This window comes from Ornithorhynchus anatinus, chromosome 3 (genome assembly GCF_004115215.2).
Source record: "Ornithorhynchus anatinus isolate Pmale09 chromosome 3, mOrnAna1.pri.v4, whole genome shotgun sequence".
Classification (NCBI taxonomy): Eukaryota; Metazoa; Chordata; class Mammalia; order Monotremata; family Ornithorhynchidae; genus Ornithorhynchus; species Ornithorhynchus anatinus.
Window position 1 is genome coordinate 13769385 of NC_041730.1, and position 18950 is coordinate 13788334.

An 18950-nucleotide genomic window follows, 5' to 3' on the forward strand; every position below is an offset into this window, starting at 1 on the left:
ACTAAGTCAGGGAGAATGAGGACTGTTAGGCTCGAAGCTTGTAGTGGAGGCAAAGGTTGCATCTAGCTAATGTAGATCATTTACCACATTTCAAGAATGATAAAGTTGCAAGCTCTCCAAGTTCATACTAGAAAATGGTTGGAGAAACACTGACGTTTGCTTGGAGAAAACGTCGCCTTGGCTTTTCCTGGGGCTCTCTATTGAGGTGTAGCATTTTGCTTGCCTCGTTCCTTCAACCTCCCCAGCCCCTGTACGCGGCGCTCTCTGTCCCTTTCCTACGGCCCAAGGGAAAGCGTCGGGCCACCACGACTGGTCACCACAGGGCTCCTCCCTGAACGACTGGCATAGAGTGCTCTGTGCGGGCAGGCTGGACTTCCATTTTATAGACAATGAAAATGCCGTTTGCTGACAGTGTTAAACGGTACAAGCCCTGGCTTGTAATGATCCCTTCGACTACTCATCCTGGAATGATTCAAAAAGATTGTTCCGAAAAAGTCCAGCGTGAACATCGCTGGATTATCATCGGGTCCAAATCGGCTCACTCTATAGGCCTTAACTCCTGCGGTGTGTTAACGATTTCATTTTCCAAACTATTCATTTTAGCCCAGTTCCCCACTGCAGAGGGTGGCTATCCCTCTGAATGGCAATTACCCGCTGCCAATAAGCTTCTCGTGGCCAGGGACTGTGTGTGCTGCATTGACTGACTGATTGATCTGTTTTCTAAAAGGTCAAATAAATTGAAACTTGCTCTGCTCACCTGGTGCACACAGTCCAAGAACTGTAGAAAAATAGGAGTAAAGCCACTGCCCTGGCAGTTAGGGGTCAGATTGCTTCGCTGACTGAATCTATGGCCGAAAGAGAGCCACTCTTTTTCCACCAACATCCGGAAACCTTCCAGGGTCCTGTAGAATGGATCACTGAGTAACTGCACGAGTGAGACTATCTGCAGCAACAAACAGAATAGAAACCATATTAATATCATTAATGGAATCGTTGCTGTTAAGTCCTAAAGCTGATGAATTTCTGGATGGTGAGGTTAAGGGATACACTGCAATACATAGTGTTAGAGGAGATCAATTTTACTCTGATAAATTTTCCCCACCATGCTGTATTTAAGTGAATTCAAATTGTGAGGCTCCTTACTCCATGTAAATGTTATTTTCTTATTATGAAAGCTAATTAACCAAAATTCAGTTATGGATGCAAAAGTGATGGCAGTGAAAACAGAGACTATCGAGCTACTGTACATGCTTTCTCTCTCCCCACCACCCCCTCTTTTTCTAAACAAAATACCTCTTGTAGAAAGAAAAAAGGATGTCTACAGCTTCATACCAGTGAGCATCACTAAGATTAAGACAAATATCCCCGACCACGGCAGAGTGATCCCAAATTAAGACTGTCATTCTAGTACTAAGTTGAAAACATTTGCCTTTGGGCCTAACATCCTATAGCACACTTTCTGCTAATGCTAACATTCCTTGGTCCAAAATCCAATATTGGATTTTCTAATATCCAAAATGGAGACTGTGAGCCCGTTGTTGGGTAGGGATTGTCTCCATCTCTTGTTGAATTGTAAGCACTTGAATTTCCAAGCACTTAGTCCAGTGCCCTACACACAGTAAGCACTCAATAAATATGATTGAATGAATTTGTCAGATAACTGGCATAGGAGAATTATTTATTCATTGTTAAAGTAACGGTCCCAATCAAAGGGCTCACCCCACACCTGGACTGGCTGCCCCTTCTGCTGCCAGAAACCCCATTAATAATAATAATGGTATTTAGTAAGTACTTACCATGTGCCAGGCACTTTAGTAAGCGCTGGGGTGGATACAAGCAAATCAGGATGGACACAGTCCTTGCCCCAGGTGGGGCTTACAGTCTCAATCCCCATTTTACAGATGAGATAACTGAGGCCCAGAAAAGTGAAGTGACTTACCCAAGGTCACGCAGCAGACAAGTGGTGGAGCAGGGATTGGAACCCATGGCCGTGACTGGCTCCCTTCTGTAGGGACCCACTTTGCTCAGTGCTCTTTTACAATAAGGAGCTGGCACGTACCTGGGCCAGTGTCCCTTCACCGCTGGGGCATGCAGCCTCAATGGATGCTTTGACCCTCCAGGCCTGAGGGATGGGAGGGTAATGTGGCCTACTGGATAGAGCATAGGCCTGGGAGTCCAAAGGGCCTAGGTTTTTTAATCCCTGGCTGCTATTGTATGACCTTGGACAAGTCACTTCACTTCTTTGGGCCTCAGTTACCTCATCTGTAAAATGGGGCTTAAGACTGTGAACCCTATGTGGGACCACGGACTGTGTCCAACCCGATTACCTTGAATCTATTCCAGCGCCTGACACATAGTAAGCATTGAACAAATACCACAATTATTAATATTTCAGATCCTGGGGAACCTGGGGAGGCTGCAGCCTTGTAACTCCAGAGGTTGTCTGAAACTGGCAGGAACCTCAAGACCCTCCAAGTTCTTTTTATTTGATGATTTGAACATCGTTTTCTCTGGTTGCTGCTTTTGTAACTTTGTTGTTCCCAGGCTTATTCTCCTCCTCCGTCTTCTTGTATTTGTCTGCACCAATTTAGATTGTGTCTGATCTAATTATCGTGTATTTGCCCCAAGGCTTAGCACAAAATAAGCGCTTAATAATTACCAGCACCCCAATGAAAATCTAACGCAATCTAGAGCTAAACATTCGAGAACATATGTCGGAGCAATTTACCTGTGCAGTGATATCCCAGCCATCTTCCAAACACACCAGAACTGAAGATCCACTCTCGAGCACTTCTGAAACGACCACAGCCAACTGCATTATCCTGTGAAGCTACAATAAAAAAGGATCAATAATCCATTATTAAAAAACCCAACAACACAATTGATAAGCATCAATCCCACCGAGCCTCAGTAGCCCTTGGGTGCCTCTATAATGAGCACAGAATCATCTCGGCCAAGGAACGATGGTGGGACGCCATGACAATCCTGCTTGGGTCTGTGCCCCTGAACTGTGTTAAGAAGTGGGTGGGGGTTAGAGCAAGCTCTTTTCCTTTCCCCTGGTAATGCACAGAGCTGGAAGTGGGATGGGCCACACTAAAATAAATACCCACCGTTTGCCAGAATTTACCTGTATTATCAAAAACAAGCAAGACCATGCCATAAATGTCTAGTACAGAAATAGGCAACCTGTGGGAGCTCAACAAATACTTGGGAGCTGACTCACCGACAATTTTAGAAGCATATATTAGATCTTAATGAACTTAAATTCCCCACATTTTATTGGATGTGTAAATTCAGGTGCATAGAGCTGGTTATGCAAAGGCAATATAATCTAGAATAAGTAGTGACATATATGGGCTTGCTCTTGTTCCTTTCCATCTGAAGAGCTGAATTTAAGGGGCCGTCAAAAGAAAAACGAATTGAGCACCGTATTTCCAACTAATAATATCGTAAAATAAAATTTTATTATTGAACTCTTGAGTTCACTAACTTCAATCTTGAGATATAACCTAAGGATCCCAGCTGCAAAATCTACTGGCCGACTTGTTTTCATCCACCTTTTGAGTCATTTAAAAGGAGGTTAGGTCACATGACCTAGGGCTCCACTATACCCAGTGAGCATTACTTATTCACATAGTGGTCAGAAACCAAGTAACCTTTTATCCTTCTCTCCAGGAGAGGGAAGTACTGCCTAAGAAAATGAATCCATAAGATTCATAAGTTAAAATGAGTATGAAGGTCCCTTCAAACACACAGTTCTCAAATGATTGTACTACTGGTCATTAGGCATATGTTGTGTCACTCTGGTTTCAGTAAAAACAAAAAGCTATCAGCTAGGCCAAAGGTTCTTTTTACGCCTGAAATAGCCACTTCTTGGTTCTTGTTATGTCCCCTCCCTCGGCCCCCCATCATATTCTTTCTAAAGGAAAATGATTTTTTCTCTCATCTCTGACATAATTAAATCCTTGGAAATTCAGGCTTCAAAGCCTTTTCATGGCTCTCAACTGGAATTTAATGGCCCAAACTCAGCACTCTTATTAGAGGTGTCAGGGTTTGTTTCCTTGTCAGGGAAGAGAAGTTGGTTTCTGGCACTGAGCAGAGTGCCACAGCCACGATGGAAACTTAAAAAAGGGTGGTGGGGTGGTGGTGGTGATGATGATATCAAATGGCTTCCAGATGTTCAGACCCATCATACTTTGCATTCCTCACAGGCTGAACGCCTAAACGCTTGGCCCCATAACTCGGGCAGACCTTTATGTTTCGCTTTACAACAAATGGCTCATGCATTTCTAAATTCACACCTTGTTTGGCCTTGACAACGCATCAGTTTTGACTTTACCACAGAAGCCTCCAGAGGCTTCCAGAAGAAAGCACTAAAGCAGTTACCTGTGGGAACCACTCGGACTCGCCAAGAGCTTTTAGGAACGTTACTTCCGAATCTGCAGGGATGGTGCTTGGGACACAGGCCCGCATCAGCTTTTTAAAGCTGGCTTTCACTTGTCGGATATCATTGAATTCGATCGGAATAAACTCGCAATTTAAAGCAAATTCCAATTTGAAGCCCTGTGGGAGGAAGAAGGTGCCAGAGGTGATTCGAGAGAAATATCACAAATTCCCCATCAAAAAAAGAAAACAAACCCTGGCTTGCTGCTGCTCAAGGACAAAACTCCTTCGTTAACTGCAGTCAAATCAGAAATCAGGAATTACATACCTAACCCTCTGAATGCTGTGGGCAAGTATTTTTCTTTGTCCACAAAATTTGACAATTTTGCCATTTTTTTTTAAATTAAGCATGACCCAACTGAGAAATTTCATAGCAGAGCCTGTGTAGGAATGACACTTGGCTTCCTTGTTTACGAATTTTACAGTCCAAAACCAACACATTTGATTTGAAACATCAAAAGTATAAACCATCATCACCAAAAGTGCTTGTATGCCTACCAACAAATCATCTCAGGCCCTGGAGACTAACAGCAAACCCACGTGCCAAAATTTGTGAACAAAAAATGGTTTCCTTTTCAGTGAGATCCAGTGGGGTGTAGTAAGCACTTACTGGGTGTACAGCAGGGTACTAAGCACTAAGGGGGTACTAAGGGTGAGACCTTGGGCAAGTCACTTCACTTCTCTGTGCCTCAGTTACCTCATCTGTAAAATAGGGGTGAAGACTGTGAGCCCTATGTGGGACAACCTGAATACCTTGTATCTACCCCAGCGCTTAGAACAGTGTTTGGCACATAGTAAGCGCTTAACAAGTTCCAACACCATCATCATCTACTCTTCAGTGTGTATCCACAGAACCATCTTATCAATAGTTTATTTTTCAATTAAATCTAATGCTTCTTTTTTTTTAAATCTCATAAACTGCAAGAAAACGTTCTGGCTGTGATCACCTGAAGAAAATTCTGGCCCAAGGGTCAGTGCTGCCTTATGGCGGAGGAAAGGTGGTTTTATTGCTTGCAGAGGGTGTTCTGGAAAGCTTATTATGAATATAACAATGCTTCTGAGAAAATCAGGTTGCAACCCATAGTTAGTAGTCTGGGTGATCGTTATTAGCACTAAAGGCTGAAAAATTTACCAGGATCTCAAACTGGAAAACTAAACTTAAAAACCTTTGAATGTGTGCTGTGTTTAGCCTTATTTTCTGGGCATAGCTCTGCTTTTCTGACTCTTTGTATCTGAATGGGAAAATCTCTCTCTTCATAGCCCCTCTCCCCCTAATTCTATGCTTATAGGGACAATTAATCTATTTGAATTTACTGTTAAGCAAGGTTGTGAGCAAAGAATGGGTCTGCAGACTCTCTTGTCTTGTAGCCTTTCAAATGCCCAGTACAGTGTGTTTTACAGAGTAAGCGCTCAGTAAATACCACTGATGATAACTCAAACAGGACTAAGGGTATACAGAAACCGCGTTTCAAGGAAGTCCTGGCATTCCTCACTGTGAATGCTGCTGTGCAGCAATGATGTTTTACTGAAACTCTGCTGGGTAAAATAATTTTACATTGGGTTCTCAGCCTGGCCTAATGGATAGAGTACGGGCCTGGGAATTAGAAGGCGCTGCATTCTAATTCTGGCTCCACCACTTGTCTGCTGTGTGACCTTGGGCAAGTCACTTAACTTCTCTGTGCCTCAGTTACCTCATCAGTAAAATGGAGATTAAGGTTGTGAGCCCCATGGAGGACATGGACTGTGTCCAGCCTGATAGTGTGGCTCAGTGGAAAGAGCCCGGGCTTGGGAGTCAGAGGTCATGGGTTCGAATCCCAGCTCTGCCACTTGTCAGCTGTGTGACTGTGGGCAAGTCACTTCACTTCTCTGTGCCTCAGTTACCTCATCTGTAAAATGGGGAATAAGACTGTGAGCCCCACATGGGACAACTCGATCACCTTGTATCCTCCCCAGCGCTTAGAACAGTGCTCTGCACATAGTAAGTGCTTAACAAATACCAACATTATTATCTATCTCACCGCTTAGTAGAGTGCCTGGCACTTAATATGCACTTAAGAAATACTATATGTAAAAAATGAGGTTCTGTGAAAATTAGAAAACAACAGATCCCTTAGCCTGTCCTGGTCTTGTAGATCTGGAACTTGTTTCTACTCTATATCAGGCTTTCCCAACTGAGTTCAGTTTAAATGAAGACTGACCTACAGAAGAGTATTTACTCAAAATTATTTCCACTACTTATAGCCTTAAAAATTTCCTAACATTATTGGGTATATTGAACCATCAGTTCCTATATCTAAAGCTACACAGGAGTAAGGAGTTAAGGAGTTTTTGTTGTGAAGATCTTATGTAAATTCACGTTTTAAAAAAGCTAAAATTTTAGATCAAAGTGCCAAAACTGCCATCTTAATTCATTAGCTGGGGACTTCTCAACGTTGGTATGTAAGTGATACGAATGGTAATGGGGATTATCTTAAGGGAAACAAACTTTGGCCTAAGTGAGGCAGACAGAGAGGGTCTGACATGTTGACGTGTGGCTGTCTGTGGCTGATATATGATAAATGGTGAGGATGAGACTCTGCAGGTAGTGTTGGGCTGCTGTCAAGAAGGTGAGGCTTAGCATTCTTAGTATCATAGGACACTTCAAATTTCTAAGGGAGTATGTTGAAAACAACTTCTGCTTTAGCTCACAAAGACAAATTTCTTAAATTAGACTCTTTAGGACTCTATCTTTCAGTTCTTTCTACCCTACAAAATCGAGGGTAGCTGACTAGGTGATAGTAATAATAATAACCAAGAATTACGGTATTTGTTAAACACTTACCATGTGCCAAGCACTGTTCTAAGCCCTGGGGTAGATACAAGGTAATCAGGTTGTCCCAGGTGGGGCTCACAGTCTTAATCCCCATTTAAAGGATGAGGTAACTGAAGCACAGAGAAGTTAAGTGGCTTGCCCAAGGTCACACATTAGATAAGTGGTGGAGCCGGGTCTGGAACCCACGTCCTCTGACTCCCAAGCCCGTGCTCTTTCCACTATGCCACGGTGCTAAGCAGAGCCCATAAATTGTACGCTCGTGTAGACTGTAAGCTCTTGTGGGCAGGGACCACGTCTACTGGCTCTGTTCTATGGCACTTTCCCAAGCACCTAGTACAAAGCTCAGCACACAGAAAATGCTCAACAAATACCATTGATTGATTGGCCTAGTGGATAGAGCAAGGGCCTGAGAGTGAGTTCTAATTCCGGCTCCTCCACTTATCTGCTGCTGGGAGACCTGGGGAAAATCAATTTACTTCTCTACCTCAGTTACCTCATGTGCAAAATGGGGATTATGACTGTGAGCCCCACGTGGGATGTGGTTGAGTCCAATCTGATTTACCTGTATCTACCTCAGTGCTAAGTACAGCACCCGGCACATATTAAGTGCTTAACGAATACCATAAAAACACAAACAAGCAAAACAATTATACCGAGGCAGCCATCACACTGGCTCATCTAACTCTCAACTGTCCCTTGGACCGAAGTCCCCTTTGGGAGATGAGGCAGTGTAAGGTCCCTGGGCTCCTTCACGGTCGTGGTGATGGGTGTCCCTGGAAGCAGGGTTGAGATGAGGGACCCAGTTCTCACCACTACTGATTTCACAATCCCATTTGAACTGAGGACTGCTGACTGATTAATGTTTCTGGCAATCAGTCAGGTCTCTTGAGATGGTAAATTGCTTGAAGAGTGGCTCATCAAAAAATGACTCGATTTATTCACTGGGGAAGATGAATGCCAACAGCATCAGTTTCCTGAGGACAGGAACTGCTTCTTTTACTTTGATTTAAGGGTCGACTACGGTGCTCCATAAATGCTGTTGCTCATAAGAGTTATACAGTCTTCAGTGAGTTCTAAAACCATTATAGCTGAGGAATCACCATCAACTTTAAGGGCAGGGGCTCTCTTAATGCTTTAGGTATGGTACCTTAACTGTTCTCGATAGCCCAACCTAGAATCATTCTTTTTTTCTTGATTTTTCTGAATATAACTCTCTAATCTGTATGAAGACATGTGTGAGTGTGTTTGTAGGAAGATACATCGGGTTGGCAGAGAGCTTTCAAAAATCACTGGCTGGGGAAATTTATAGGGACCTTCAACTCTATTTAGTAACAGTCTCCCTTTTAGTGACTTTTTTCTTTCCATATTAGGCTAAAAAATAAGCACTTATCACAGCAAACACATCCATTGAGTTCCTCCTCAAATATCGTTTCCAATGAAATCAAGCAAACAGAGATCTTGGGGGCAGAGTGTTAATCTTTGAGGTTTATGGCTTAATTTTCCTTAAACCCATCCTGATTTCTTTCAGATCCTGAACAAGTGGCTGAAACATGTTACCATGACCAAAACAAAGCACACACAAAATGTTAGGAACTGTTTGTTTTTTGCATCCTGTTTCTATATTATTTATGCAAAGGGTAGTGAGCATGTATGCTAATTGTGTTGTATTGCACTCTCCTAAGCACTGAGTACAGTGCTCTGCATATTGTAAATGCTCAACAAATACCACCGATTGGTATTTATAATAATAAATATCATAAATAATAATGATTATAATAGTAATAATGACAATAGTACTTGTTAAGCTCTTACTATGTGCTAAGCACTATTCTAAGCACTGGGGTAGATACAAGGTAATGAGGTTATGTAATATATTCTCTGTAATGGTTAATCAGTACAAACCATTACAGACAAGCAGTGTGGCCTAGTGGAAAGAGCCAGGGCCTTGCAACCAGAGAACCTGAGTTCCAATCCCGGCTCCGCCACTTGTCTGCTGTGTGACCTTGGGCAAGTCACTTCATTTATCTGGAACCTCAGTTACTTCATCTGTAAAATGGGGATTGAGACCATAAACCCTTTGTGCGGCAGGGATTATGTCCAACCCAATTGGCTTCTAGCCAACCCAGTGCTTGGTACAGTGCCTGGCACATAGTAAGCGCTTAATAAATATTGTTATTATTATTATTGGACATACCTGTAATTTATTTATTTTTACATTACTATCAGTATGCCCCTCTACACTGTAAACTCGGTATGGGCAGGGAACGAGTCTACCAACTCGATTATACTGTGCTCTCTCAAGCACTCATTAGTACCGTGCTCTGCACACAGTAAGTGCTCAATAAATGCGATTGGGTGAATGTTCTGCATACAGTAAGTGCTCAATAAATGTGATTGATTGACAGACTGTATGTTCAACCAATTAAATGGCCACTGTTTTTCTAGCAGAGCATGAATACTGATACGGACGACCATCGGGCTGTTCTATTTTACATGTTAACTTGATTGAATAAGAGAAAAATTACCCGTAGCTGTGACTTTTCACCAAATATGTAGAGGGCAGCTTGACGCTTTAGGAGCTGGTTTTGTAGATAGGCACTGTTACTGAATGAGGCAGCGTGATCCTTGCCCGCAAGTCTTGCACCAACATCAACGAATGAGGTCTGAGAACTGATGAAACGATTGCTAGAACGAAGACTTGCCCACACACCTTTACAAAAATTATCAAGTCAGTAAACCATTGGATGACAGGAAAGACTGAGCACAAGACATGCTGCTTAATTATTGCACATTTTTCGATTATCCACGGTGAAACTGACTCCCTAGTTAGAGGGAGACCAAAGTGGATTTCACTCACACATTTTATCATACACTCTCTAATGTTGAAATACAATGCAATGAATATCATGGGAAATCATTTAAGGGGTATCGAAGGGTATAAATCACTAGCAAATCTAGATATGCCACTCTAAGGCCACAATAACCTAATGAACTCACTAGAGCAGAGGAAGAAGTACATAAAACTCATTTTTAGCATTATGAAGAAGCAGAGATTTTCATTTGATCATTTAGTTTGGAGGAATTTTTTTCTGGGAATTCTATCATGTAACATTTAACTTCCTCACAACATCCAAATGTTGAAAGGCCACATGAATTTCCCTAGGGAGTAAACAAAATTCCACTTACGTTCAGTTAAGACATTGAAAATCTAATTCATGAATGAAGGTTCAAATCAAGCCAGGTTTCTCCTATCTTCCACTGGCACCAGGAAATAGCAACATGCTTTGTAAGATAAAAGTCCAGGGAAGCGATTGAGCTGTGAATTACTTATTTCTGAGGCCTTCGGAAATTACTAAAATGCCTCAGGTTTCAGTCAATTTAGTTCAAAAGCTGGGTGGATAGACAAGACTGTTTCTTCTTGAAAACAAGAAACAGAAACTGCACTGAGTATCCTTGAAAAACTAATTCGAAAACATTAGCCAGCTTCCAGAGAAGGATGTTTTCCTTCGGGTTAACTGGCAATTTCTTAAAACCAAGTAATGACGAAAAACAACCTGAGACTTTGGGCTATCAAAACGGGTGATTTTTATCAATTGCCCAAGTGACAGCTTGAGAAGGATGTTTAAAAAGCATACAATTTACAAAGATCTCATTTGTCTTGATTTTAACTTAATTACACTATTGTTAAATGTCGGATATTTCTGCCCTCAAACAATAGTTCGGTGAAACTGCAATCTGTCCCTTGTTCTATTTATAAAAGACGGAGAGTAAAATTACATTACGGCAAAGTTTTCCAGGCACCGCTGGGAGAGGTACTTCTTTTACAAATTCTCAACGCAGAGTATGATTACAACACATCTAAAGCCACAGACCATTTACAAATCCATGCAAACTACTGCGTTTACCAGTGTTGGGGGTACAATGATGGCAGCGACACGGTAACAGCTATTTTTTAAAAAAGTATACTCTGTACTTGGCACCATTCTCTTGGGGTCCTGGGCAGAGTTATTTTTGGCTAGGTTTCTAATGGGTTGGAAACCTCGGGATTGATTCGTTATTTGCAGGCATTGCCATGATATCATTAGGAATGTTCACGAGTTTTAAGAAAAGGTTTTCTAGGTAATGCCTCTTGCCCAACAAAAATGCATGAGGATAATATCTTGAGTCTTTCCTGGGGATAATGACAACTGTTCGTTTTGAACATTTTGGGAAAATGAGATAGTAGAAGAAAACTGTTATGACACGGGAGGTTTGAAAATAATATAGAGTAAGTGAAATGGCGAGTTATTTAATATATATAAAACGTGGTGCTAATTATGGAGATGGTAAGAAAATGAGATTTTTTTTCAGGACAGAGAGTACTGTACCTGGATTATGGACTCTTCCCTTAGCTGATGATTTGAGATTTGAGTGAGTGAAGCATTTATCCCTGTACCCAAGCACTGGTAGGTAACATCAGAGACAGAAGAGGAAAGGGAAAGGGAATTTCAGCAAAAGTCACAGCAAATTAAATTAGGGGGAGAGAGAGAGAAAAGAGAAACAGGTTACTTGTAACTTTTCCATTAATCTAACATTTAGGAGCATATTTGGCAAATAATTAAAAGAACGAGATTTAAACTATTTCATCATCACACAACAAGAGATGAACCAAGCGACAAGGTTACCTCTATGATATTGAAATTTTGGCACCTTCTTTTCCAGAGGGTGCCCAATTTCATAAATACTGTAGGCACTAAAAATGCACAGCAGAGCTGAGAGGTGCCATTAAAAAATTATACCAAATGGATCATCTCCTATTTTGGTTCAGTAAACATGCTTACTTTGTAAAAAATAGAGCATCCTTTTAGACCCTTTGGGAATGATTTCATATAAGATTGGCTTAAACACAAAGCAGGTTAGCACTCAAATGTGCTGAACCATAATTTTATAGTAAGCATGTGGGTCGTTTTTGAACTAAGATCCTGCAAGTTACAATGATCTAAGTAACATAAGCCATTTGGTATAACAGAAATAATGTTATTGCAACAGTACATTAAGCACAGCAGCAGCATTTTCTCTTTTTAAAATAAATGTCTCCTTTATGAAGATGCTACATATACTTTTCATAAATACCCAAGCATCATGTAGCAGCAGGATACCATACCCTACATTTTACATGGCTGACATTGCCACTTAATGCTAGAAGACTGCTCTACACAATTAATAGCTCTTCAAATATCTATTTAAAGGCAGTATTTTAGCCTTTGTAGTGTAACACTATGTTTTTCCTGACAGAGAGATAGAGAGAGAAGCAGTGTGGCCTAGCAGATGGAGCACGGGCCTGGGAGTCAGAAGGGTCTGGGTTCCAATCCTGGCTCCACTACTTGTCTGCTTTGTGACCTTGGGCAAGTCACTTCACTTCTCTGTGCTTCAGTTCCCTGTAAAATGGGGATGAAGACTGTGAGCCCTATGTGGAACAGGGACCGTCTCCAACCTGATCAACTTGTCTCTAACCCAGCACTTAGTAATAATGATAATAACGGTATTTGTTAAGCTCCTACTATGTGCCAAGCACTGTTCTACAGCTGGGGGGGGATACAAGGTAATCAGGTTGTCCCATGTGGGGCTCGCAGTCTTAATCCCCATTTTACAGATGAGGTAACTGAAACAAAGAGAAGTTAAATGGCTTGCCCAAAGTCACATAGCTGACAAGTGGGGGAGCCTGGCACATAGTCGGTGCTGAACAAATATCATATCATATCTATCTATATTTTCATATAGATAGATAAAATCCTCTCAGTAAGGCTAACTACTGATGAGAAGGCTAATTTGATTAGATATTGTGGGGTTAAGTCATTTTGTTCTTGTAAGAGAAATATTAAGGTCCCATATCAAACTCAAATTTTAAAAACTATTTTCAAAGCTGCAGAAAAATGAAGCACTATGCGGCAACAATGAAGATGTGAAGTGGGGACTTAATTCATTAGGGTCTGTCGCCCTTTTGGTCTTCACACACTTATGGGCAGGGATCAGGTCTACTAACACAACTCTACTGTACTCTCCCAAGCATTTAGGGCACTGCTCCGCACACAGTCAGCACTCAGTAAATACCAATGAATAATAATAGTAATAACAATTATGGCTTTTGTTAAGCACTTACTATGTGTCAGACACTGTACTATGTGCTGGTGTGGATACAAGCAAATTGGGTTGGACACAGTCCTTAACCCACATGGGGCTCACAGTTTCAATCCCCATTTTCCAGATGAGGTCACTGAGGCACAGAGAAGTGAAGTGACTTGCCCAAGGTCACACAGCAGACAAGTGGTGAAGCTGGGATTAGAAACCATGACCTTCTGACTCCCAGGCCCGTGCTCTATCCACTACGTCACGCTGATTGGTTGGGAGAGAAGGGGGATGAATATCATTTTTTTGACAGTCGATTTTGAGCCAGAAATGGTCAACAGGAGGAAGAAAAACTAATAGGTTTTAAACTCAGCTAAAATGGCAGTATTGCAAAGAGAAGGACATACAAAACTAGGTAATGTGTTGTATGTAATATTACAAGCACAATACTAATGGCATGGGCTTAAGGATTTCCTTACTTTCTCAGAATCTCATGGTTTTTGAGAGGTGGGTTTTTGGGGGAGCTTTCTACCCCACTTCTGTTACCAATGGACACACAGTCCAATAAAAGGAGCTTCCAGGAGCCATACTCCTTCAAGAAGGAAAGCTTAAATTGGAAAGATGACACGGCCCCCAAATGCTGAGCCATTTATTTTTGGGGACCACCCTGCAGGCAGCAGGGACAGCTCCTATCGTACTCTAAACCTTGAAAAGAGGGTCATCATACTCTTTGCCCATACGTGTAAGCTTTGCTGAACTTTCGGCCCCTTGCTACCGCTGTTTGACTGAGATGCAGTGCTGCCTAGAATGGCCAAGGCTGGGAAGTTAACTGCACCTCACGCACCTCAGAGCACATTCCCACTCTCTCCCTCTCCCCCCAGCCCTCCCCAATCTCTCTCTCCTTCTCCCCTCCACCCCCCATTTTCTCAGTGCACTGTGGATAAGGTAATTTTCACTGCCTTCATTTCCCAGGTTAGCAGTTGCTCCCAAAGAGCAACCCTGTGGCAGCCGGCCTTTCTTTTCAAGCGCCCGCCACACTAATCATCCACATTCATATCTCAAAGGGGTAAAAATAACCACCTGTGGCGAGTTTGGATCCTTTGTGCCCAACTATCACCTCGCGCTGGCTGTCCTCATTCACCCCTTTATCGGCTTGCCCTGATACTACAAGGATGTCACCCCTCTCATCCAATCCTGAATCATCAACTGAATCTCCAGAAGTAACCCGTTCCTTCTGTCCCTCAAAGCTTTACAGACATTCCCTGTGTTTCTGGGTATTGAAAAGAACAATGGAACTCATGGCCTGGATTATTTTTACAATTTCCTTATGAGCCCCTCCACCTCTTTGTTAAAATTCTATTAATTAACTTTAATCATTGATTCAAATTTGAAAAAAAATTCTACATGATTGGTGGATTGAAAGTGCTTCAAAGGAAGTACGATTTGAAAATGATTAGTTCCAAATTTCAACACTGTGTCTCAATTGTGTTTTTTTAATCAGCACTCAGTTTTAAAGTTCATCTTACTAACCTCCTCGAGCAAAGCTATTGGATACATTTACATCCAAATGTTCTGGCACTATCTGTTTAAGCACAGTGGACATTCTTGAAGCCCTTCTTTGAGTGCCTAAAGTCAGTCAAAAAGAAGAATAAAGACTATAAGGTTGTTGAGGTTAACATTACTCAATTGACAAAAATGTTCTCTTCATGTGTAGCATGTCAATGGCTGCCATATTTTGTCCTTTTAAGAATGCGCAGTTTTATTAGAGAATGCAGTATTACTTTATCAGAGATGACACACATTCATTTGCGAGATTATGGGGGTTAGGTTTGGCTAATGCAATCAGAGGATTTCATTAATGAAGGCATGCATGGTTTCGAGACGGTGTTACTTTACAAGGAAAGACATCTTCTGCATTGCTTAGTCAATTCCAACAGTCGATTAAGCCAAATAGACCAACTTTTCAAGTCACGTGCGCTTGTTTCTAACACAACAGGGATTACCTTTACATGAACCCTATCGGGTTTCATCACATGATAACTGAAACAAAATATTAATGGGAGTCTTAATGGTTGCATCCACATCTAACTAAAACACAACCGTGCTTCAAGACTAACTACAGTACCTGGGAAAAATAAAATGTTTTAGCAATTTGGGGTATTTTACAGCTATTAATGAATGGGAAGATTTGGATACATATTCCATGATTATTTCTACAGTATAATGTAACAGTAACAGGCTTGAAACCTTTCTAAATTTCCAGCTCGATTTGACTGACTATTGTTTAATTTTATTTTTTTCAGATATAATTTTTAAAGGAATAATTTTCCTCTAAAGCTGGTCACTTTTGTTTCTAACGGATAAGCTACTCTCCGAGTCAATGGAGGAAAACAATCTGCTAACACGGTAATACCCCAAAAAGGAGCTATAGTGTGGGTACATTGTGAAGTAAACGCCTGGGAAATGAACACATGCAACTTATTCGGCCATAACTGTACTGTTCTTGACTGTAGAAAAGATAAAGAAAATAAAATTTTACCTGGAGACAGAGCAAATGCTGGTCTGACTGTGAGGGTGTTATTACCACTCATTTTCTGATGGACAGAAATTGCATTCAGTAAAGCTTGTAGGTATTTTTCTTGTTCTATACTACTTGATGAATCTAAAGAGGAGGCAGGAACTAAATAGAGGGAGATAGTCAATAAAATCTATTCAGTATATAAAGCGCTACATCAAGAAAACCTAAAAACCATCACCCTGACTTGCAAATCCCAACTGCAGATTTTTCAAGCTTTACCACAGTGAACCCTTTGGAACTCTATAAGCATAAATTAAACAAACAATCCCAAATAGTAGTGAGAAATAAAATACCTTATTAATATTTTTTGCATCACTGTGGGAAGGGAATGTGTCTGTTGATACTCTCCCAAGCGCTTATTACACTGCTTTGCACACAGTAAGTGCTGAATACATGATTGAATAAATGAATGATTTAGGATCTCCATCAGCTAAATTGCACAGAGGTTGGCACATAGTAACTACTTAATGAATATCACTTTTATTGTAAGCTCCCTGAGGGCAGGAATTCGATCTATTGTGACCCCAATTATTTATTCTGAACATTCGAGTTGTAAATATATTTATGTCTGTCTTTCCTGTTAGAGTGTCAGCTCCTTTTTTTACTTGCTTACTTGGTATTGCTTAAGCGCTTACTGTGTGCCAGGCATTGTCCTAAGCGCTGGGGTAGATACACGATAATCAGGTTGGACACCTTCCCAGCCCCACAAAGGGCTCACAATCTTAAATCTATTTTCAGATGAGGTAACTGAAGCACAGAGAAGCTAAGTGACTTGTCTGTCCAAGGTCACTCAGCAGACAAGGGGCGGAACCACGATTAAAACCCAGGTTCTCTGACTCCCAGGCTTGCGCTCTTTCCAGTAGGCTTCTGGGCTTCTCTGTTAAGGCAGGGAATGTGTCGCTTCTTTACCGTACTTCCCAAGCACCTAGTACAGTGCGCTGTACCAAGCAGGCGCTCAATAAATACTTCTACTATTATGTCCCCTAACTCTAAAGTCCTCTTCCAAGTGATTAAGTCAGTGCTCTGTTTACAACAGTTTAGACTGTAAGCCCGTCAAACGGCAGGGACTGTCTCTATCTGTTGCCAACTTGCTCATTCCAAGCGCTCAGTACAGTGCTCTGCACAGAGTAAGCACTCAATAAATACTACTGAATGAATGAATGAACAGTTACCCGACAAATACGAAGGACTTACAATTTTCATCTCAAATTTCACTCCTAAATGGTCTGCCTTAAGAAATAAAATCAATGCAAAAAGAACATTCTGCTAGAACCCACACCATGATCCACTTAAAGTGCACATAGAATGATTAATTTTTGAGTTCAATTATGCCCTTGAACAACTCACTGATTTTTTTCAACCAATCCATCAATGGTATTTATTGAGTTCTAAATGTGTGCACAGCACTTAACTAGGTGTTTGAGAGAGTTGGTTCACATGATCCCTGCCCACAGAGAGTTTATAGTCAGGATGTGGAGACGGATAATGAAATTGAAATGAATAGTGATAAGAAGAAATAGCTGGGTTTTAGGCAGTGGGAATAATTTGTGCACTACTGAAGATTCTGAGCTGTTTGGGAGAATTCCACAGGGCCATATTCTCGGAAGCCAATCATGGAAAACTTCAAGAGTCTTCCAACTTTTACTTCTCCAGAAATGCTACAGGAACCTAAGCAGAGGTTAACACTTCCTTCCTTTAAATTTGCTTCCCCAGGAGAAAATGGACAACATTTGGATGGGTTCAATAATTTTCAATGGTTTGCCTTTTGAGAAATGAATCAGAAATTCCCCAGTGCTTAGAACAGTGCCTGGCACATAGGGAGAGCTTAACAAATACCATTATTATTATTCTGTGCTTGCAAGGCAGGGAGTTTCATAAGTGGAATTACAGAATTTTCTTTTGGCTACTTCCTTCATCCAGTGACTCTCTTACAGAGAAGAGGATTCCCCCAACTCCCCCTTACTAATTTTGACCAGATTTAAGACAGTAACATGTGCTTGGAATTTCCATGTAATAATATAAATATAAGCACTGTGCTGTAGAGAAAGCTCTCCTATGGCAAAAGGTCACTGTCATAAACAACATAGGACTGCAGATCCTGCTATCTGAACCTCTCCTTCAACTAAGCCAGCTCTCAGAGGCTCCGAGATTTCTCAAGTGGCATTTGAATTCACTATCATTTCCCTTAAATATTAAGCACAGTTCCATTCTTTGGGGATGGAATGGAATGGCTGCTCTCTGCAACACATGATAGTTCTCATAAAGAAAGGTCTTTATGCGCCTCCTTATAATTGTCTGTTTTAGAAAATAGATTCTATGGGAGCTGGGACTGTGACTCTTTTTAACTCATCTGAACAGAAATGAATACAGGGCATCTTAATTAAAATACAACACTTTTTTAGAGTAATGAAGTTGTCAAAGCCAGAACGGACTATGAGGCAATTTTTGCACTTGCCCTGGCCAGTTAATGGATTAATGGTATTTAAGGTTAATGGATTAATGGTATTTATTTAGGGCTTACTTGGGGCAAAGCACCATATTAAGGACATAATAATAAGAATTCTGATATTTGTTAAGTGCCTATGTGCCGGGCACTGTACTAAGCGCTGGGGTGGACACAAGAAAATTGGATTGGACACAGTCCCTGTCCTTTGTGGGGCTCACAGTCTCAATCTCCATTTTATAGAAGAGGTAACTGAGGCCCAGAGCAATGAAGTGACTTGCCTAAGGTCACAGAGCAGGCAAGTGGCAGTCGGCATTAGAACCTGTGACCTTCAGACTCCCAGGGCCGGGCTCTATCCACTACACCATGGCGCTTCTCTACTACAATAAAATAGAGATGGAAGATATGATCCCAGCCCTCAAGGAGCTAGCATGTGCATTATTCTTAGCATCTAAGGTTTATTCTGGTTTATCCCACTTCACCTTTTAGGCTTGCTTTTTGTGGCTTCCAGTGGTAGACCCTCAGATATTGACGAATGAATGAACCGTAAGTTAAAACAGGTCTCTATT

The 18950-nt window shown here is 41.4% G+C and overlaps 1 protein-coding gene across 8 annotated transcripts in view; it reads right to left on the minus strand.

Moving 5' to 3' along the window:
* SBF2 (SET binding factor 2) overlaps positions 1–18950 on the minus strand; it is a 474020-nt gene that overhangs the window by 29074 nt on the left and 425996 nt on the right. For 3 of the 8 annotated variants that reach the window (XM_029059546.2, XM_029059545.2, XM_029059548.2), the window contains 7 exons: positions 15900–16040; positions 14891–14986; positions 11623–11697; positions 9781–9965; positions 4387–4563; positions 2729–2830; positions 758–943 (listed from right to left, as the gene is read on the minus strand). In XM_029059546.2, coding sequence (XP_028915379.1) covers positions 758–943; positions 2729–2830; positions 4387–4563; positions 9781–9965; positions 11623–11697; positions 14891–14986; positions 15900–16040 — 962 coding nt within the window. The remainder of the gene's footprint in view (positions 1–757; positions 944–2728; positions 2831–4386; positions 4564–9780; positions 9966–11622; positions 11698–14890; positions 14987–15899; positions 16041–18950) is intronic. The other 5 variants (XM_039911379.1, XM_029059549.2, XM_029059552.2 and 2 more) reach the window with 3 other exon arrangements.